At 39.6% G+C, this 16,024-nt stretch overlaps 1 protein-coding gene across 7 annotated transcripts in view; it reads left to right on the forward strand.

Annotated features, from left to right (window-relative positions):
* The window catches only part of Rabgap1l (RAB GTPase activating protein 1 like), an 848,174-nt gene that overhangs the window by 811,246 nt on the left and 20,904 nt on the right, over positions 1–16,024 (forward strand). For 4 of the 7 annotated variants that reach the window (XM_017796361.2, XM_008826095.3, XM_008826097.3 and 1 more), the window contains 2 exons: positions 6,877–6,987; positions 14,862–14,966. In XM_017796361.2, the coding sequence (XP_017651850.1) occupies positions 6,877–6,987; positions 14,862–14,966 (216 nt within the window). Of the gene's footprint in view, positions 1–1,253; positions 1,510–6,876; positions 6,988–9,937; positions 10,312–14,861; positions 14,967–16,024 lie in introns of those variants that run through there. The other 3 variants (XM_029560175.1, XM_029560173.1, XM_017796360.2) reach the window with 3 other exon arrangements.

A 16,024-nucleotide genomic window follows, 5' to 3' on the forward strand; every position in this document is an offset into this window, starting at 1 on the left:
CATGGGTACACTTACCTACATGCAGGCAATACACGCATACACATAAAATAAAAATAATAATTAAAATGTTTTTTTAATTACTTAAAAAATTATTGAAATACCACCACAGGTATGTTTACTCATGGCTGCTTTTGTAAAACAGTAATAGGGTTGGATCATTTCAACATGGATATGTAGCCTGAAACGCTAAAAATATTTTTCTGTTCGTCCACTTAACATGAAAGTGTTGACTCCTTTGCCTCAGTGTCATCTGTGGGTTCTTATGTGTAAAGAAATGCAGTCTGGTTTGGTGTCTGTTATTTCTGACAAGATCTTCCTTTTATATTTACACTTTAAAATTTTTGGGGGGTTCTTTTTAAGACCAGATCTCCCTGTAGCCCCAGCTTGCCTGGAACTCACTATGTAGATCAGGATGGTCTTGAACTCACAGAGATCTTCCTGCCTCTGCCTCCTGAATGCTGGGATTAAAGGCATGCACCACCATGCCTAACACATTTAAAATTTTTTAAATTGCTACAGGAAAGATGAAATTGAATATGATAAGAAAAGAGGAAATCATTCAACAGTTTTAAATAGCCAGGATTTCTTACCAAATTTTCATTTATACACAAAATAGACATCTAGACATTTCATCTGTAGACATTCATATATCTACATATAAAAAAATGTCTTCTAAAAATTGAAGTATAATTATCAACTCCTTTAAAAGAGATATTCAAAAGAAAACATGCAAGAGTTGATGGCTTTGCTGCTAATAAAATTGTACCAGGTCTTTCAGAGAAACATTTCTCCTGATCCTTGAATGTCTTTAAAAACCTGTGCCAAGAATTCATCATAGCAGCAGACAACACACTCAAAACATTGAGTGAGGGTAGCCACCGCCTTCCACATCATTTTTTCCCTGAAAAGCTGAGTCCATTTCCTTTTCCTGCCAGTTCTCATTTTTCTGGTTTTTCATCACCACCCCTTGGACAGCTTCACCCAAACGTCAGCCTCCAGAAATAACTGGGAAGTAGAAGCATTTTTCGTTTGCATTTCCATGCTTAGCAGATTCTCTTTTGCCAGAAGATGAACTATTTTGCAAAGTTCTGACCATATCCTATGAGGAAGTTCCTTCCACCCAGCTTTAACACAGCATCAACAACTCATCCGTAGTTGCTAATAGTTTCGCACATAGCATTTTCATAAGTCATGCAAACTGCAGATAGCAATGTGGAGAGGGAGGAGTTTTCAAGCATGAGTCTTCCTGAGTTGAGACTTGCCCATTGGCAGCCTCAAGTATATTTTTCTCCCATTGAATGTTTGCAGTCACAGAGACAGATAACTTAGAGTATATGACACTCTGAAAAAACAAAACAGCAAACAAGTATTAACAAGTGTCTGTTTTTGTTCCTGGCATTTCCTAAATGTATTAGTAGGTGTGCAATTTCATTGGAGATTCCTTTTCTTTTTTCAATTGTCTTTGTACCAATGGTTGAAAACGGTAGTTGGTCAATGACCTTTGAGGAGGTAAGTTTTGTTGTTTTTTTTTTTAAATCTATGTATGTCTGTTAGTGTCTGTTTCTGAAAAATGCGGTATCCTCCTCCTAAAAGTTACTAACCAAACTTTCTGTGCAAGAGGGGAGGGAGAGACTGGGGAAAATTGTTGTGTGCTTTTTGTTTCAGTGGTGTCAACTGTGTGCAATAGAGCGTTTCAGAAGTGTGATATAGGTTTTCAGAGTTATATAGCTTGTGTCTCCTGTAATCTTTTCTGCATGGCAAAGGGAGCCTGTTTTGTTAACAGGCTCTGAGCTCTCAGCACGTCTGCCTTTCAGTTGTACACTGTGTGGATATCTGCACTCACAGAGGTTATTGGGGCTGACTTCAAAGTTTTTCCCTCAGTCAGATGTTGCCAACCTTTCAAAATGACCTGAACCCGTCAAAGCCAACTTTGTCCTCCAGTGGGGTGTGAAGGAAAGCAGTTCTGAGAGTAGTTTTGGCTCCTTAGGAAGGGCTGGAAAAGACATTATAATGTGTTTTAAGCCTTGGTGCGTTCGGGCAAGTTCTTCACATAAATATCCGTTGCAGTAGTGTCTCACTATTGCATTCCATAGCACTTGGTGTCTCTGGTATGTCATGAGGTCACCTCACTACCCAGGCTCGTACTTTGGAGGATGATACTGCATTTTTGGCCCTGTAGCTTGCTTTCCCTTGTCTGTGAGTGAAGAGCAGGAGTCTGACATTTCCCACTGTGCCGCTTGCTTTGCAGACACCAAACTGAAGCTGCTTGCTAAAGCAAAAGCCAGTAGGCATGTACTGTGGGTTAGTCTGCTTTTAGGGACCCTTGGCTACTCACTTCACAGGCCCCTATTACCCCTACCCCTACCTCTTTAATTGTGTATCATGATGAAGGGTTCAAGTCGAAGTAGCAGTGAAAAGTTTCCAGTCAGACTTTTGGCTGCGCACACTCAACTTGTTTCTGTAATACATAATCCATCAGACATTTGTCTCTAATTGAGAGTGAAGTCTCTACCTGCTACGGCTTTTAAATTCTTGAACAAAGTACTTTCCCACGGGCATTGTATGACTTTACCTGGAGGTTAACTCAATTTTAAACACGTACAGTAACCTGAAAAACTGGTAGCTATGACATTTTCACTTGTACCAAATTAATGCAATATAAGAACAAGTTGAGGAAGTATTTTGTATCTTGGTGTTCTGTGGGTGCAATCTCAGTAGAAGCAGGGCCCTTAACTCAGGAACAGGTACTGAAATAATCTTATCTTGGCCTCTTGAAGGGACTTACCAAGAAATGAGAAAAATCTCTTCCCCACCCTAGCATACTGCCTTGTGAAATATGTGATGTTGAAACTGCTGGCCATTACTGTTTTTTCCTGGCAAGGAGGAAATTTATTGAAGTTTCTGAAGTGTGTTTTTAAAATTTGTTTTCTATAAGCATTTGAGTACTTTCTACAAAGAAATAATTGATGTCTCAGAAAAACAGACAAATTCTCTAGCCCCTGTTAGAAATTGGGTTCCTTCAGCAAAGGTTCAACTGTGAAAGACTTTGTGTATATCATGTGTATGCTTCTGTGAGAGGGTAGAAGTTGTATAGACTGAGGAAACAGAATTTAATAAATATAAGTTGCCCTACCAGTTCAAAGTGTACTGTCTTTTTAGGAACATATGGGGGCAGGTTCCTGACAAGGAGAGAAGCACTTTTGGGGTGAAATATTTTCTTAATCACAGGGAAGGTCCTGTGTGGTTTTGTGTAGAATATAATCTTATACAGCAGTAGACATAAATCTTTTTTTTCTTCTCATTTTATTTTAATTTCTCATTGTATTTTAATTGAAATTCTGAATTGAAGTATTTAACAAAAGTTTTTTAAAATCCTATTGTCAATGAATTATGTTCATTGTAGAAAACTTGGAAACATTTTGAGAGGACAAAGATAACCCCCCAAAATAGCCCACTACCTATACTAGTATCTCTTGTCATCTATTATTATAAAAATGGGATTTTCTAGTTGCCTTTTTTTTTCCTACCATAAGTACTTCCTGTTATTGAAAATTTTTTTCTCTAATGTATATTACTATGGAATTCTGCCATGAATTTACTTCAAAGTATTTTGGGTGATTTGGATTTTTTTCTATCTTTTGTTTTTTAATAGCTCTGCTTTGCAAGAATTTTTTTATATCTCCTAACTATCTCAGTCTATTTTTTTTCCAAAAGAAAAGTCATAGTTAAAGTGCAGACCTTTTGACTTCAACTTCTTTTAACTTTCTTACCAGCCTTCCCTCTTTCCAGGTCCTCTACTCCCTTGTAAGTCTCAGGCCTTGCACTTACCATCTGTTTTTTAGTCATTCTTCAGAAATGGAGAGGGCAGGGGGTTACTAGAGATTATGTTCTCTGTCTCTATAACAAGCACCAGGTTGTTCTCTAGTAGATAAAATTGATCCCCCCCCCCTCGCCCAGTATCCTGTAACACACTATCTTCCAGAACATACATTTGTCTTTTGTGTTTTTCTATCAGTACTTCAGCTGGTTTTTGCTACCTTCACAGAAAATACTGTCAAGAGTGTAAATCTACCACCAGGAAAGTCTCATCACACTGAAGTCTTTCCTGTCAGTTCTTTTTTGAATCTCCTGCAACCCAACAGTAGCAAAGAATGTATGTTTGATACTGTGGAATATACAACACTAAACTACTATTCTGAAAATATACATACACATACCCAGCTCATAGTGACCAGCTAAGGAATGCCTTGCTTCATAAAAATTAATCACTTGGCTTACTTGTCATAACTTTTGAACTTTTCCTGGGAGTTCAAAGGGGGAAAAACCAACTCAGTAATGTATTTTATCCAAAAAAATTAAGTAATTTATTGAGAATTTCATATAGGGATTTAAGCATATAAGGTGTTTTGATCCAATCCATGGCCACTCCCTTCCCTCCAACACCTCCCCTATCTCCCCATCACTTTTTTCTGATAATTTCATGTACTCTTTCTTCTTCTTTTTTTTTATGGGGCTTTTTGCTACTCTAACATTCTCCCCTCTGAAGGGGTACCCCTAAAATCTTTTAAGGATTAGGTAAGAGCTTCCAAAAACTTTTGACATTTTGACCTTTGGAACAGAGTATATTGATTTCTAAGAGGCCCAAGGACATTTTAACTTTTAGTCAAGAAGCTGGCTACTTTTCTTTGGGGTCTTTTTACACTAACTGCCTAGCCATTTCCTACCTCCTGTTCTTATCACACCATCCTCTGAAGAGGTTACCCAGCTTATGGATAGGGAATCGGGATGCAGACTGCTCTGGCTTCTTCTATGCTGAACAAGGACGCAGGGTAAGGCAGTTGGGTACCCCTTCAGTGGGTCTATCCAAAAGACTTCCAATTTGTGTACTCTTATCTCTAGTGGGGGAAAGAAAGTCCTTGACTGGTAAATAGGAAATGTGAAGGAGAAATAAAGGCAAGAGTAATTAGCATTACAAGTTCCAGACAGGGAACTAGAAAAAAAGTCAGAACAAGGCAATTTTCAAATGCTCATATGAGAGGCCATTGGAATTTCTTGACAAGGGCTTCCAAAAGCATCCATCTATTGGGTTCCTCCTCATTTTCCTTTTGTCTACCAAGGCTGAACTAGAGAGTGATAGATTCAGGATTTGCTTTCAGGCATTTTGATAGCTGTTGGAGTGGTTAGAATCAGTGTCAGTTCCCTCTCAAAGGCTTCTAGGTAGGGGGAGAAAATAAATTTAGCCATCATTTTAGAACAATAGCAGGTTGTCTCCCTTAGCTACAGGTGGGCACTACAGTATTGAAGACCAAGATTTGAAGTCTTACATCTGAGCAGCACTTTCTGATTCAGAACAAAATCATCAATGAGAGAGAATTGTCTAAATAACTTTTTATATGGACTTAAGCCTAATGTCTGGGAAGTATAATCCCTTGAACCCTTAAAGAACTATACTGATCACTTTGCTCTTTGGTTATACTTTCCTCTTGGGTGTTTAAGACCATACAGTTGGCCCAAATAAATCAATTTATATTTACACTTAAGGTTGTTTGAGGATCTGTTCCTCGGGGGTCACATGGGCTTGGGCGGAGCTCATGGCTCCTTTCTTTTACCAATTCCATCTATGTGAAGATAAGTCAACGGTCCTACTCGACCATGGCTGGCTTCACTTGGAAGCTTGGAGGAAGTATTTCCTCTGAGTTGACCCTCCTTTTGTAGACTGGACACTGGTTCAAATCCATCTGGTAGGGTCTCCATGGTCTCCCTGAACAAGAGGGTGGGTGACTCACCACAGTTGTAGGACATTTTGAGAGATGGTCCATAGTCCCCTGGAATTTAGTCAACCTTGGAGGGCAAGGGGCAAAACCTGTCCTTTAAGTCCCTCTGACCAGATTAGTATGGGCCTCAAAGGCTGTTAAACATCCAATAATGTTAATTCTACCAGTCTGGTACTTTTAATTACCATGTGCTATATAGATAAAGCTTGGGTAAAAAACCAAATGTTCTCAGATAAACCTTGACTAGATATACCCAAAATCTTTTAATCTGAAGTTTGAACAAAACAGAATAACAGAATAAACATTTAGAAAATTTATTACAGGGACCATTGTTCTTACTAACATAAGCATAGTGTTTAGAAAAGAAAATAATACCTTTTTTTTTTTCAGTCTTTTTGAGATAGGGTCTCCCTGTAACCTCAAATGGCCTAGAATCCTCTGTGTAAACCAGGCTGGCCTTGAACTCACAGAGATCCCATCAGGCTCTGCCTCCTAAGTGCTGGGATTAAAGTCATGCACCACTACACTCAGCTTGTAAAGAATAAAAAATATCAGCTGATAGCAGAATCATAGACCCATATGTCCTTTTTTTAAAAAAAACATATATCTTGGTTCTGATTTAGTATTTTTAAACAGCTTCAACTAATTTGGTCCCTGATCTTGGAGAAACAATTTTAAGAAATGACCAGTGTCATCCCGACTGTGTCTTGCAGTTTTTCTTGGGGTCAGAGGTAGAGCTACTGTGCATGCTTCAAAGGACTGTATGTGTCTGTGTTCTAGGACCATATGAAAACCTCCCAAGGTTGGGAGTACATTTGGAAATTCTATGCTTGTTGTCCATTTTATCTATGAAGTTCTTCTGTCTTGAGGGTTTAGGGGACGGTGGTAAGCTTCACTGGTAGACTTCTGCATCCGCACTGCTGGCTAAACTCACTGTTGATCCCAGACAGCAACCTGCCTTCCTATGCCACTTGCACCTTCTTGTACACCTTTGAAAGTTCACTTTGTTGCTGTTGTTTGTTTTTCCCCACCAGTTCCTTTGGTTTCTGCTCTTGAGTGCAGGCACTGATGTGTACCTCTGACTGTTGCTCTTTTTCCACAGAGGGAGAACCGAAGATTACAAGAGGCCAGCATGAGGTTGGAGCAAGAGAACGATGACCTTGCCCATGAACTAGTAACCAGCAAAATTGCTCTGCGCAATGACTTGGATCAGGTACATTTGTCTTTGACTAGAGAGAAATGAGACTACAAGAGCTTCTTCAAGGGCAAGGACTAAGTTGCTCTCAAAGCATTTCCCCCAGGTTCACTCTGTTCTTAACACCAGTGAACTGCTGGATAGATGACTAGGTGGGTGGCAGGTGGGAGGGGACTGCTTGTGCTAATTTCAGAGAGTCTTAGAGAAAGGTTTGGATTATTTCCTAACAACTTGTGTTACATACTTTTTCAAATGCTATAAACTACTTTGCTGTTTCTTTCCTTTGACCGTACTTTTCCTAAACGAAGAGCTATCAGCATAATTACCTAAGAATATTAGTCATCAGGAGCATACTAGTGCCACTGTGATTTTTGCAAGCATTTTCTTTTTTGTTGCAGTAAGAGTCCTCATCTGTGACAAATGTAGAATTGTTCATGAAGCATATACATGAAGAGTTGGGCAAGGCATGGCAGTACACACCTGTAATCTAGCACTCAGGAGATAGAGACAGGAAGATCAATAAAGTTCAAGGTTAGCCTGGGCTACAATAAGAGCCTATCTCAAAAAAAAAAAGCAGAACAAAACAAAACAGGGAAAAAAATATTCAGGAACTAGGCTATTAAATTAACTAGTGGCTAAGGCCAGACTGCCTTGGTGTGAATCTTCTAACCTTGTGACCCTGGCAAGTTCTTTATTAGGCTATAGGTATAAAAAGTATCTACCTCATAGGGATGATATAAGAATTCCAAAGCACTTCAGAGTATGTTTATTACATGTTAGCTGTCGCCAAGGGCCCCTTCTGTTATTGTTCTTCCTTTGTTCTTTGCAACAGTGCTGACAGTCTTTGGACTTCCTGTTTTCTTTTGCTGTCATTTTCCAGAAATGATTGCTAAGGTGGAAGCAGTCTTATGCAGCTTTACATTTTTACACTTCTAAAAAAGTGTCTCACAAAAATTGTTTTTCTGACTTCTAAAATGTAAATATTCCATTAAGAGATCAAAAAAAATTAAGAATTAGACTTTTGAGTCTGAAAGGAAAAAATCATTATTACCTATGTAGTAACTAGGTATTAACATTGTTTAAATACAGATCCACTAATAATCCCAGTCTGCTTAAAATTAAAGGATAACTAAAGTAACTCTCTGCCACAACTTCTTTTCTAATATAAACTGCTAAATTTTTTACTCAAAATTTTCTAAGTGGAAGATAAGACCCAAATATTAAAGAAAATGGTACTAACAGGGCAGGAGGAAGCTTAGGAAACCAGCATTAAATGTAATATTGTTCCCCCCCCCGCCCCCATGTAAAGCCACAGTTCAAACCTCAGGACTCAAGTATGCTAGGCAAATGCATTACCACTAGCTACATCCCCAACCCCCAAATTGATTTTGAAAAGACAAAGAGAAAGAACCAAATTGTGATGCTTAGACTACAAGGTATAGGAAGTAGCAAAAGAAGCCCATTTAAAAAAATTATTTAACTATAAACTCTATACAGCTAGTCCCATTTGGAATTTGATAAAAGTCATAGAAGAAATGTATGGCTGAGAGAGCCAGAGCCAGGAAAGATTCCATTCAGTCAGGACCAGCTCAGTCTGACTGCAGGAAAGCAGGACCGTATAGAAAGTCCTGGTTCCATACTAGCTTTCTAGATGGTGTTTTGTTTTTTGTCTTTTTGAGACAGGGTCTCCCTGTACCCCTAGCTAGACCAGGCTGTAGACCAGGCTGGTCTCTATCTCAAGAGATACACCTGCCTTTGCCTCCTGAGTGCTGGGATTAAAAGTGTGTGTGTGACCACACCCAGCTCTTCAGATGGGTTTTACCCAAACTAGATTTGCCATTTTGAATCATTTACTATCTATTAATTTTCTTAAGATGACTAACTAAATGAAAAAAGTAAACATTTGGGCTCAATAGGGATACAATGAAATTAGCTAAAGGGAAATTTAAAGGTATTTGGTAGTATGTAGTAAGCCTACTTAAGGTTTAAGCAAATAATTACATACATTTTTTTTACTGATTAGTTACTGTGTGCCAAGCACTCTGCATAGCAATTTATAAGATAGGCATTATCTCATTCACTCTTCCTGATATTCCTATGAGGCAGAGTTGTTAATGTACAGTAGTGGAAGCATGCAAGACCTCCAAAAGATATTTCTCCATGCCTATGGCTTGTGGTAAAAATCAAAACCATCATACTTTCCCCATCAGTCTCTATATTGGGGTAACCAGAAATCTGTACATGAGTATTTGCTTCTGAAACAAATATTTAGAAGAGTAATCACAAATATACATGAATAAACTGGACCCTGAACAAATTTCTGCTGACTTCTTTCCTCCATCCCTCGGTGACCCTGAGCTGCTTTCTTCAACTTCACTCTGCTCCTTTGCCTTGTTCTGCACAGCCGTGAACTGCTTGTGTTTTGCTTCCAGTGAGTAGAATAGGGAGCAGATTGGACAGAGGACTAGCCCTCAGTACAGGAAGAGCTAAATCTTCAGGGATATCACATGCCACTGATTTGCCTAAGGAGTCTTCAGTCTTACATTTTCAGTGTGGCCTTTAATTCAGATTCTTCATTGGCATCACTAACTGGGAAGGCTGTTCCTTTTGCTGATTCTGCTACAGCTGTCTGTGAGGATGTTGCTTTCCCAATTCTAACTCTGTTCGTCAGCATTTTAGGTGCCCTGTCTTTCATGGTGGGTTTCAGGTATTTCCATAGCATTCTCATTTACTGGACCCACTAGAGATGAGACAGCGTTTCAAGCTTTGTCTTCTATGTGTCCACAGCTCTACCCCACCCCTTTTTGTTGTTGTTGTTGTTTCTTTGTTTTAGTTTGCAGAATGATTATTTCTTTTTGTGCTAATTTAACTTTTGAAGCAAGAATTATTTTAAATATTTTATTATTTTTTATTTTTATGTGTATGAATGTATTGCCTGCATGTGTGTAAGTGCACCCATGTTGTACAGTGCCGGAGGAGGTCAGAAGAGAGCATTGGATCCCCTGGAACTGGAGTTACGGATGGTTGTCAGCCACCATGTGGTACTGGGAATCGAATCCAGGTCCTCTGCAAGAGCATCCAGTGATGAGCCATTTCTCCAGCCCCATTTAAATCCTTTATTTTAGAAATGAGAAAACTGACATATTCATTCTCCAACTTGGAAAGATATCTTTAAAAAAAATAAAGAGATTTAGTAAAAAAAGGAATGCACAAGTTTGTTTGCTGCAGTGTTACTTACAATAGTTAACTAGTAGAAATAATGTACATGCCCAGTAGTAGAGAAGAATGATGGTATATCTGTAAAATGTTTGTTTTTGGAATAAAATTTTATAATAATGGGGCCAGAAAAACAATATGTATTGTAATATACATAGTATATGAAGGAGCATGTAACATATAACAGAAAAAATAAACAGAAAAAAAATTTAAGAAATCATTTCACAGGAGAATCCCTTTTGTGAATTAGTCTGAAATGGTTGCTATTATAAGTACTCCTGAAAAAAAAGCTGAATATTGTACAGAGCTAAAATTAAGGAGCACTTTGTATTTTAAATGTATGTGCTTCTGGTGGGATAATAAATCAGTTCCTAAAACAAGAATTCCAGGGGCTGGGGAGCTGGATCAGTAGGTGAAGTGCTTGCTATGCAACCATGATGACCTGCATTTGGACCCCTAGCACCCATATGAAAGCCAAGCTCAGTGTTGTACATCTGTAACCTGAGCACTGAGGCACTAGAGACAGGTGGATCCCAGTGGATCCCAGGAACTCATTAGCCTGCCAACGTAATAGAATTAGTGAGTTCCAGGTTCAGTGGAGACCCTGTCTCAAAGAATAAGATGGAGAGCAACTGAGAAAGACACCCAGTGTCAACATCTCACTTCCATATGTGCCTATACATGCACATGCACCTACAAACATACATCCACATAAATACATGTTTTCACAATATCTACATATACCTACATGGAAAAGATTCTGTCATCCTCTCATTTCTTCCTTCTCTATATTCCTTTCTCCAGGCCTCCCTCTTTCTACCTTTTGAAAAGGAACCTTCTGGGGCTGGGGAGATAGCTCAGCGGTTAAGAGCACTGACTGCTCTTGGAGAGGACATGGATTCGATTCCCAGCACCCCCATTGTGGCTATGAACTGTCCTTAACTCCAGTTCCAGGAGAATCCAATGCCCTCTTCTGACTTCTGCAGCATTGCATGACATGGGTGCGCTCACATACATGCACTCATACATATAAAATAAAAATAACAAATAAAAATTAAAAAATAAAACAAAAGGAACCTTCCTTTCACAGCTAATTGTCTAGATGAATGAATAAAAACTGCCATTTCGTGCATATCTCCTGACTTTTTTTTCTTCTTCTGACTTTTGATTATGCAGTTTCTCCCTCAGTGGGAGTTGTTTTCTTGTCAAAGCAGCCATCTTGCCCTCTGGTCTTCACAGAAGGCCATCAGCCTGGGAATAAAAAACTGCCTTCACCTGCTTTCCCTGTTTGCCTAGTACCTTTGCATTCAGCGTATCAGAGTCTCATCTCATAACCAAAATAGCAAACATTAAACAAACATGAAAGTGAGTTGTATGTGAGACCATATGTAAACTAAATAAACAGTAATTAGATTTTGTTTTTGTTTTTTGTTTTTTGTTTTCCCAAAATAAGTCATTTCTCACCCTTGCTCTATAGTGCTGGCTCAGGCATCCTGGATGCCCTCAGAAGCAAAAGTGCTTCAGATTTTCCCTTCAATGAAGCAGCCTTCTCTTCTGGTACTTGCCCTGAAACTCCTTAAATAAGAATTCCTTTGGGATCAAAAATGATAAACATCTTCATGTTAGTGTTTTTGGTCCCTTTCAGGGTCTCTTTTATTCTGTCTTTCTCTGTTCTCAAAAACAAGAAAGAAGAGATAAGATTAGTGCTTTCCCAGGGCTGGAGAGATGGATCAGCGATTAAGAACACTGACTGTTCTTCTGGAAGACCTGGGTTCGAATCCCAGCACCCACATGGCAGCTAACGACTGTCTGTAACTCCAGTTCCAGAGGATCCAACAGCCTCTTCTGTCTTCTGCTGGCATTGCACGACATGGGTGCACTTACCTACATGCAGGCATAACATTCACACACATAAGATAAAAATAATAAATAAAATATTTTTAAAGAAAAGATTAGTGCTTTGCCGCTGAAGATGTGTCTGAGTTCCTCCTGACCACAGGCCGAAACTATGGATCCTCGTTTTGTTTTAAATTGAATAACTGGCTTACAAGTTTTTTCAGAAAGCATTTGAGCAAGATCCTCATCCCTCTTAGACCCAAGCCTTTTCATCAAGTTATCAGTTGATTTTTAATTGAAGCAGGTATTGCAATGTCTGTTTCTGTCCTGTATTTATATCATAGAAGCCATCTATTGTGATCTGAATTTCAAATATCAGTAAGCATTATGAGACATTCATGTGATTGAAGACTTGATAGTATTCTACTCAGCCTATCAAATTATGATGGAGGATGGAATTTATATAACTGTTTAATATTATGCAAATTTAACATTGCTGAAAATTCCTGCTTAATTGAGGTATAGTGCGATTGACTGTACAAAATTCCTAAAACCTGTTTTTAGAGAGAAAATTCGGTCATTAAGATCTAGTCTTCTTTTGATGACTCCTACTTAACTTTAACACAGAGGTTTTAAATTGATTTGCCATCATTCCCTCGCAAAGTAAAATTTTCCAAGGGTATAGTAAGAGGAGGTTTGTTGCCATCTTTTTTTTTATTGGTGGAACTCATTATCAGGTAGAGGTAGAACCAGTGGGAGGTATATTTGATTAGCTTTTTAAGAACATTGACAAGGTAAGTTGTTTTTGACACACCACCCTGTGACCATCCATCAGAGACTTTAAAAAGGGTCTCCCTGCTTTGTGAGTCACCTCAGTCATCTGTCCGATGGCTCTAGAATTCAAGGTTTTGATCTTGTCATCTGAGATATCCTACAGTTAGTGAAAACTTGACCTGCAGCATTTGCAAATTACATTTTTAGATCTACTTCTAATTTTAGTATGCCTTTATGCTCTTAAAATTCTCCCCTAAAATTTAAATTTTTTATTTCATTTATTTCTTTGTGTTTGGGGGAGTGGCGTGTACATGCCACAGTATGCATGTGGAGTCAGATGATAAGTTGTGGGAGTGAGTTCTATCCTTCTACCATATGGGTCCTGCAGTTCCAACTCAAGATTGTGAGGCTGAGTGGGCCCATCCCTTTACCTACTGAACCAAGTGACAGCTGCCCTCATTGCCTAAAATTTAATGAACCAGAATAAATCTCAGAGTCTTTAAGACTCCATGTGTTTGTGTATGTGTCAGGATCCCACGTAGCCCAAGCTGTCCTCAAGTGTGTGTGTGTGTGTGTGTGTGTGTGTGTGTGTGTGTGTATGTGTGTGTATATGTTTGTCAGTATCTCACATAGCCCAGGCTGTCCTCACAATCACCATGTAGTTGAAGATGATCTTAAACTTTTAATCTTCCTGCCTCCACCTCTTCAGTGTTGGGATTGTGGTCATGCCCCATCATGTCCAGTTTAAATGGTGTTAGAGATTGAACCCAGGGCCTTGTGCATGCTAGGCAGGTACTCTACTAACTTAGCCACATCCCTTGCCCTAAGTCTTAAAGACTTCTAAGGGACTTTTTCACCTAAAATACCCAGTAGTCCAAATGCTCTGAAGACAGAAACTGAAAGGCAGTGAGAACAGAGAAGCTGGGTTACACTTCTCTGCCAGTTTCTAGAAGACTGCTGGCTTGGCCATCTGGACGTGTGGAAGAGATGGCAAAATATAGATGGAAGCCACATGACCAGTGTGCTCGATTGCTTGGATTATGTTTGGCTGCTGTCAGCTTCTTCAAATTGCTTCCTTTCCTTTGCCTTGGGGCCTTCTCTGCTGAACTCATCCTTAGCCCCCTAGGGGGTGGGGAGGCAGTGATGCTGAGGACACAGTGAAAAGCAAAGGAGATATGATTCCTCCTGGTGCTTAAAGTCTAGTGGCAAGACATGTAACTTACTATTACAGTGCTATTGAGGGGAATGGGAGGGACAAACAGCAGGAGTAGTTTGGGGCACAAGTGGAGCAGGTTTGGGATGTGAATGTGCCAGAACCAAAGGATGAAGCCAGCACTTTGGAGTCTAAAATAGACAAGGTGTTTTTTAGGTAATGTTGGTTCTGTCCAAGTTAGAAAGAGAGTAGTCTCTCTGAGCTCTTCCTGGCTATTCTAGTAGTCTTTCTTGCTGGGATATACTTGATACATACTTCATCTTCTCACAGCCTCTCTCTCTATCATAGGATCTTGGCCTTAATTTCTCCTTACTCTGTTTATGGACTTTTGTGAATGAATGACCTTGTGGACTAGTTTACCCCAGCTAGTTTTTTAATTTTTCCACCTAAATATTAGCTGTGGATCAGCCTGTCTACTTGTCCTCTCTGAGCACTCCATATACATCATCAGTTAGAAGTCTCCTTACGATCCTCTCCCTCTTCCTCAGACCCATCTATCAACTCAGAGTGCATGCTTTTGAGACATCTGAAAACGTGCAAGAAATGTTTAGAAGGAACGTGGACTTTGGTGTCATTCAAATCCACATTCAGGTCATGACTGTGATGCTAAGTATTTAAGGCCAGCTATTTGATCTCTCCAAATCTGTGTCATTAGCCGTAAAATTATTATTCTGTAAGGATTAGGAATAATGTGAGCCAAATGCCTAGAACATAGTTGGCCAGAGAAAAAAGCCACCACTGAGGTGAGCTGGAAGGGAACAGAATGGCCTGAGGTAGTCAGCCAAGAGACTGGAGAAAGCATGCACACAGTTTCTTCCCTTTCTTTATAGCTGCGATGTGCTCTGGCTTGCAGGCAGAAGACAAAGCAGATGTGCTGAATAAGGAGCTTCTCCTGACCAAGCAGAGGCTGGTGGAGACAGAGGAGGAAAAGAGGAAGCAGGAGGAAGAGACTGCCCAGGTAAAGGGCACATGCGGGCTTTTCTGTGTGCAGATAAGGAGTTGGTTAACATGGTGAAAACGGTAAAGTTCATTTTTCCTAACTCAAGGGGGGATGTTGAAGCAGTAAATGTAAGAGACTGAGATTTGGCATTTCTTTGGAAGGATGTAAAGAAGAGGTGGTGCTTCTGCCTTCGAAGATCTTTTAGGAATTTTTCTTCACTGAGGCAACTAGCAGGAGGGTTCTGTTTTCTCTAGGTTTAATGACTTAGAATTATGATCAAAGAGCTTTGATGGATCTGGAAACTTGTGTATCTCCAAGATCATTGAGTCTTCTGAAGTGCTTTATGAGCACTGTTGAACTGAAAGCCTACAGAGGTTTCTGCATGGTTTTGACAGGAGCTTTTGCTTCAGTGTGCTTTGGTTTCCTGATTCAGGCCTTAGACAGAGGGAGTGATAGCATTCCAGGCCCAGCTCTCAAACTTACTCCATGGTGGCATGGTGGCACACATCTTTAATCCAAGCACTTGGGAGGTAGAGACTGAGACAGGTGAAGCTTTGTTAATTCATTGCCAGCTTGGTCTACATAGTGAGTCCCAGGTCAACCAGGGCTACACAGTGAGACCCTGGCTAAAATAAAATAAAAAAGAGAATGTAGAGTTGAACCAGCACTGAAGCTAGTACCCTGCTTTCATGTGAGTTGTGGATCTGATCAGCCCAGAGCCAGAACGGAGCTTGGAGCCCAAGATAGGTTGAAGGGACCTCGGTGCCCAAGGAGGAGGGAAAACAGGCATTCAGTCCATAATCTTCACCCAGCAGTCCAGCCATTGAGCTGAAGATTATATTAGAGGTTAGAGATTATTCATAAATGATAGCTTACTGTTTATGCAATAACTAACTTATAAAGTGAGGAAACTTCTGAAAACATCATTCTGAGGCCTCAGTAATACTAGCTAAAACAGAGTCTAATCTAAAGCATTTCAGAGGCCTTCATCCATACAACCAGAACAAAGTTTCAGTGAAATTTCACAAAAGAGATATGTGTCATTTAGCACTTTCCAAGATTTATTTTAAAATGTT

Source organism: Nannospalax galili, unplaced genomic scaffold (genome assembly GCF_000622305.1).
Source record: "Nannospalax galili isolate Female #2095 unplaced genomic scaffold, S.galili_v1.0 scaffold429, whole genome shotgun sequence".
In the NCBI taxonomy this organism is placed as follows: Eukaryota; Metazoa; Chordata; class Mammalia; order Rodentia; family Spalacidae; genus Nannospalax; species Nannospalax galili.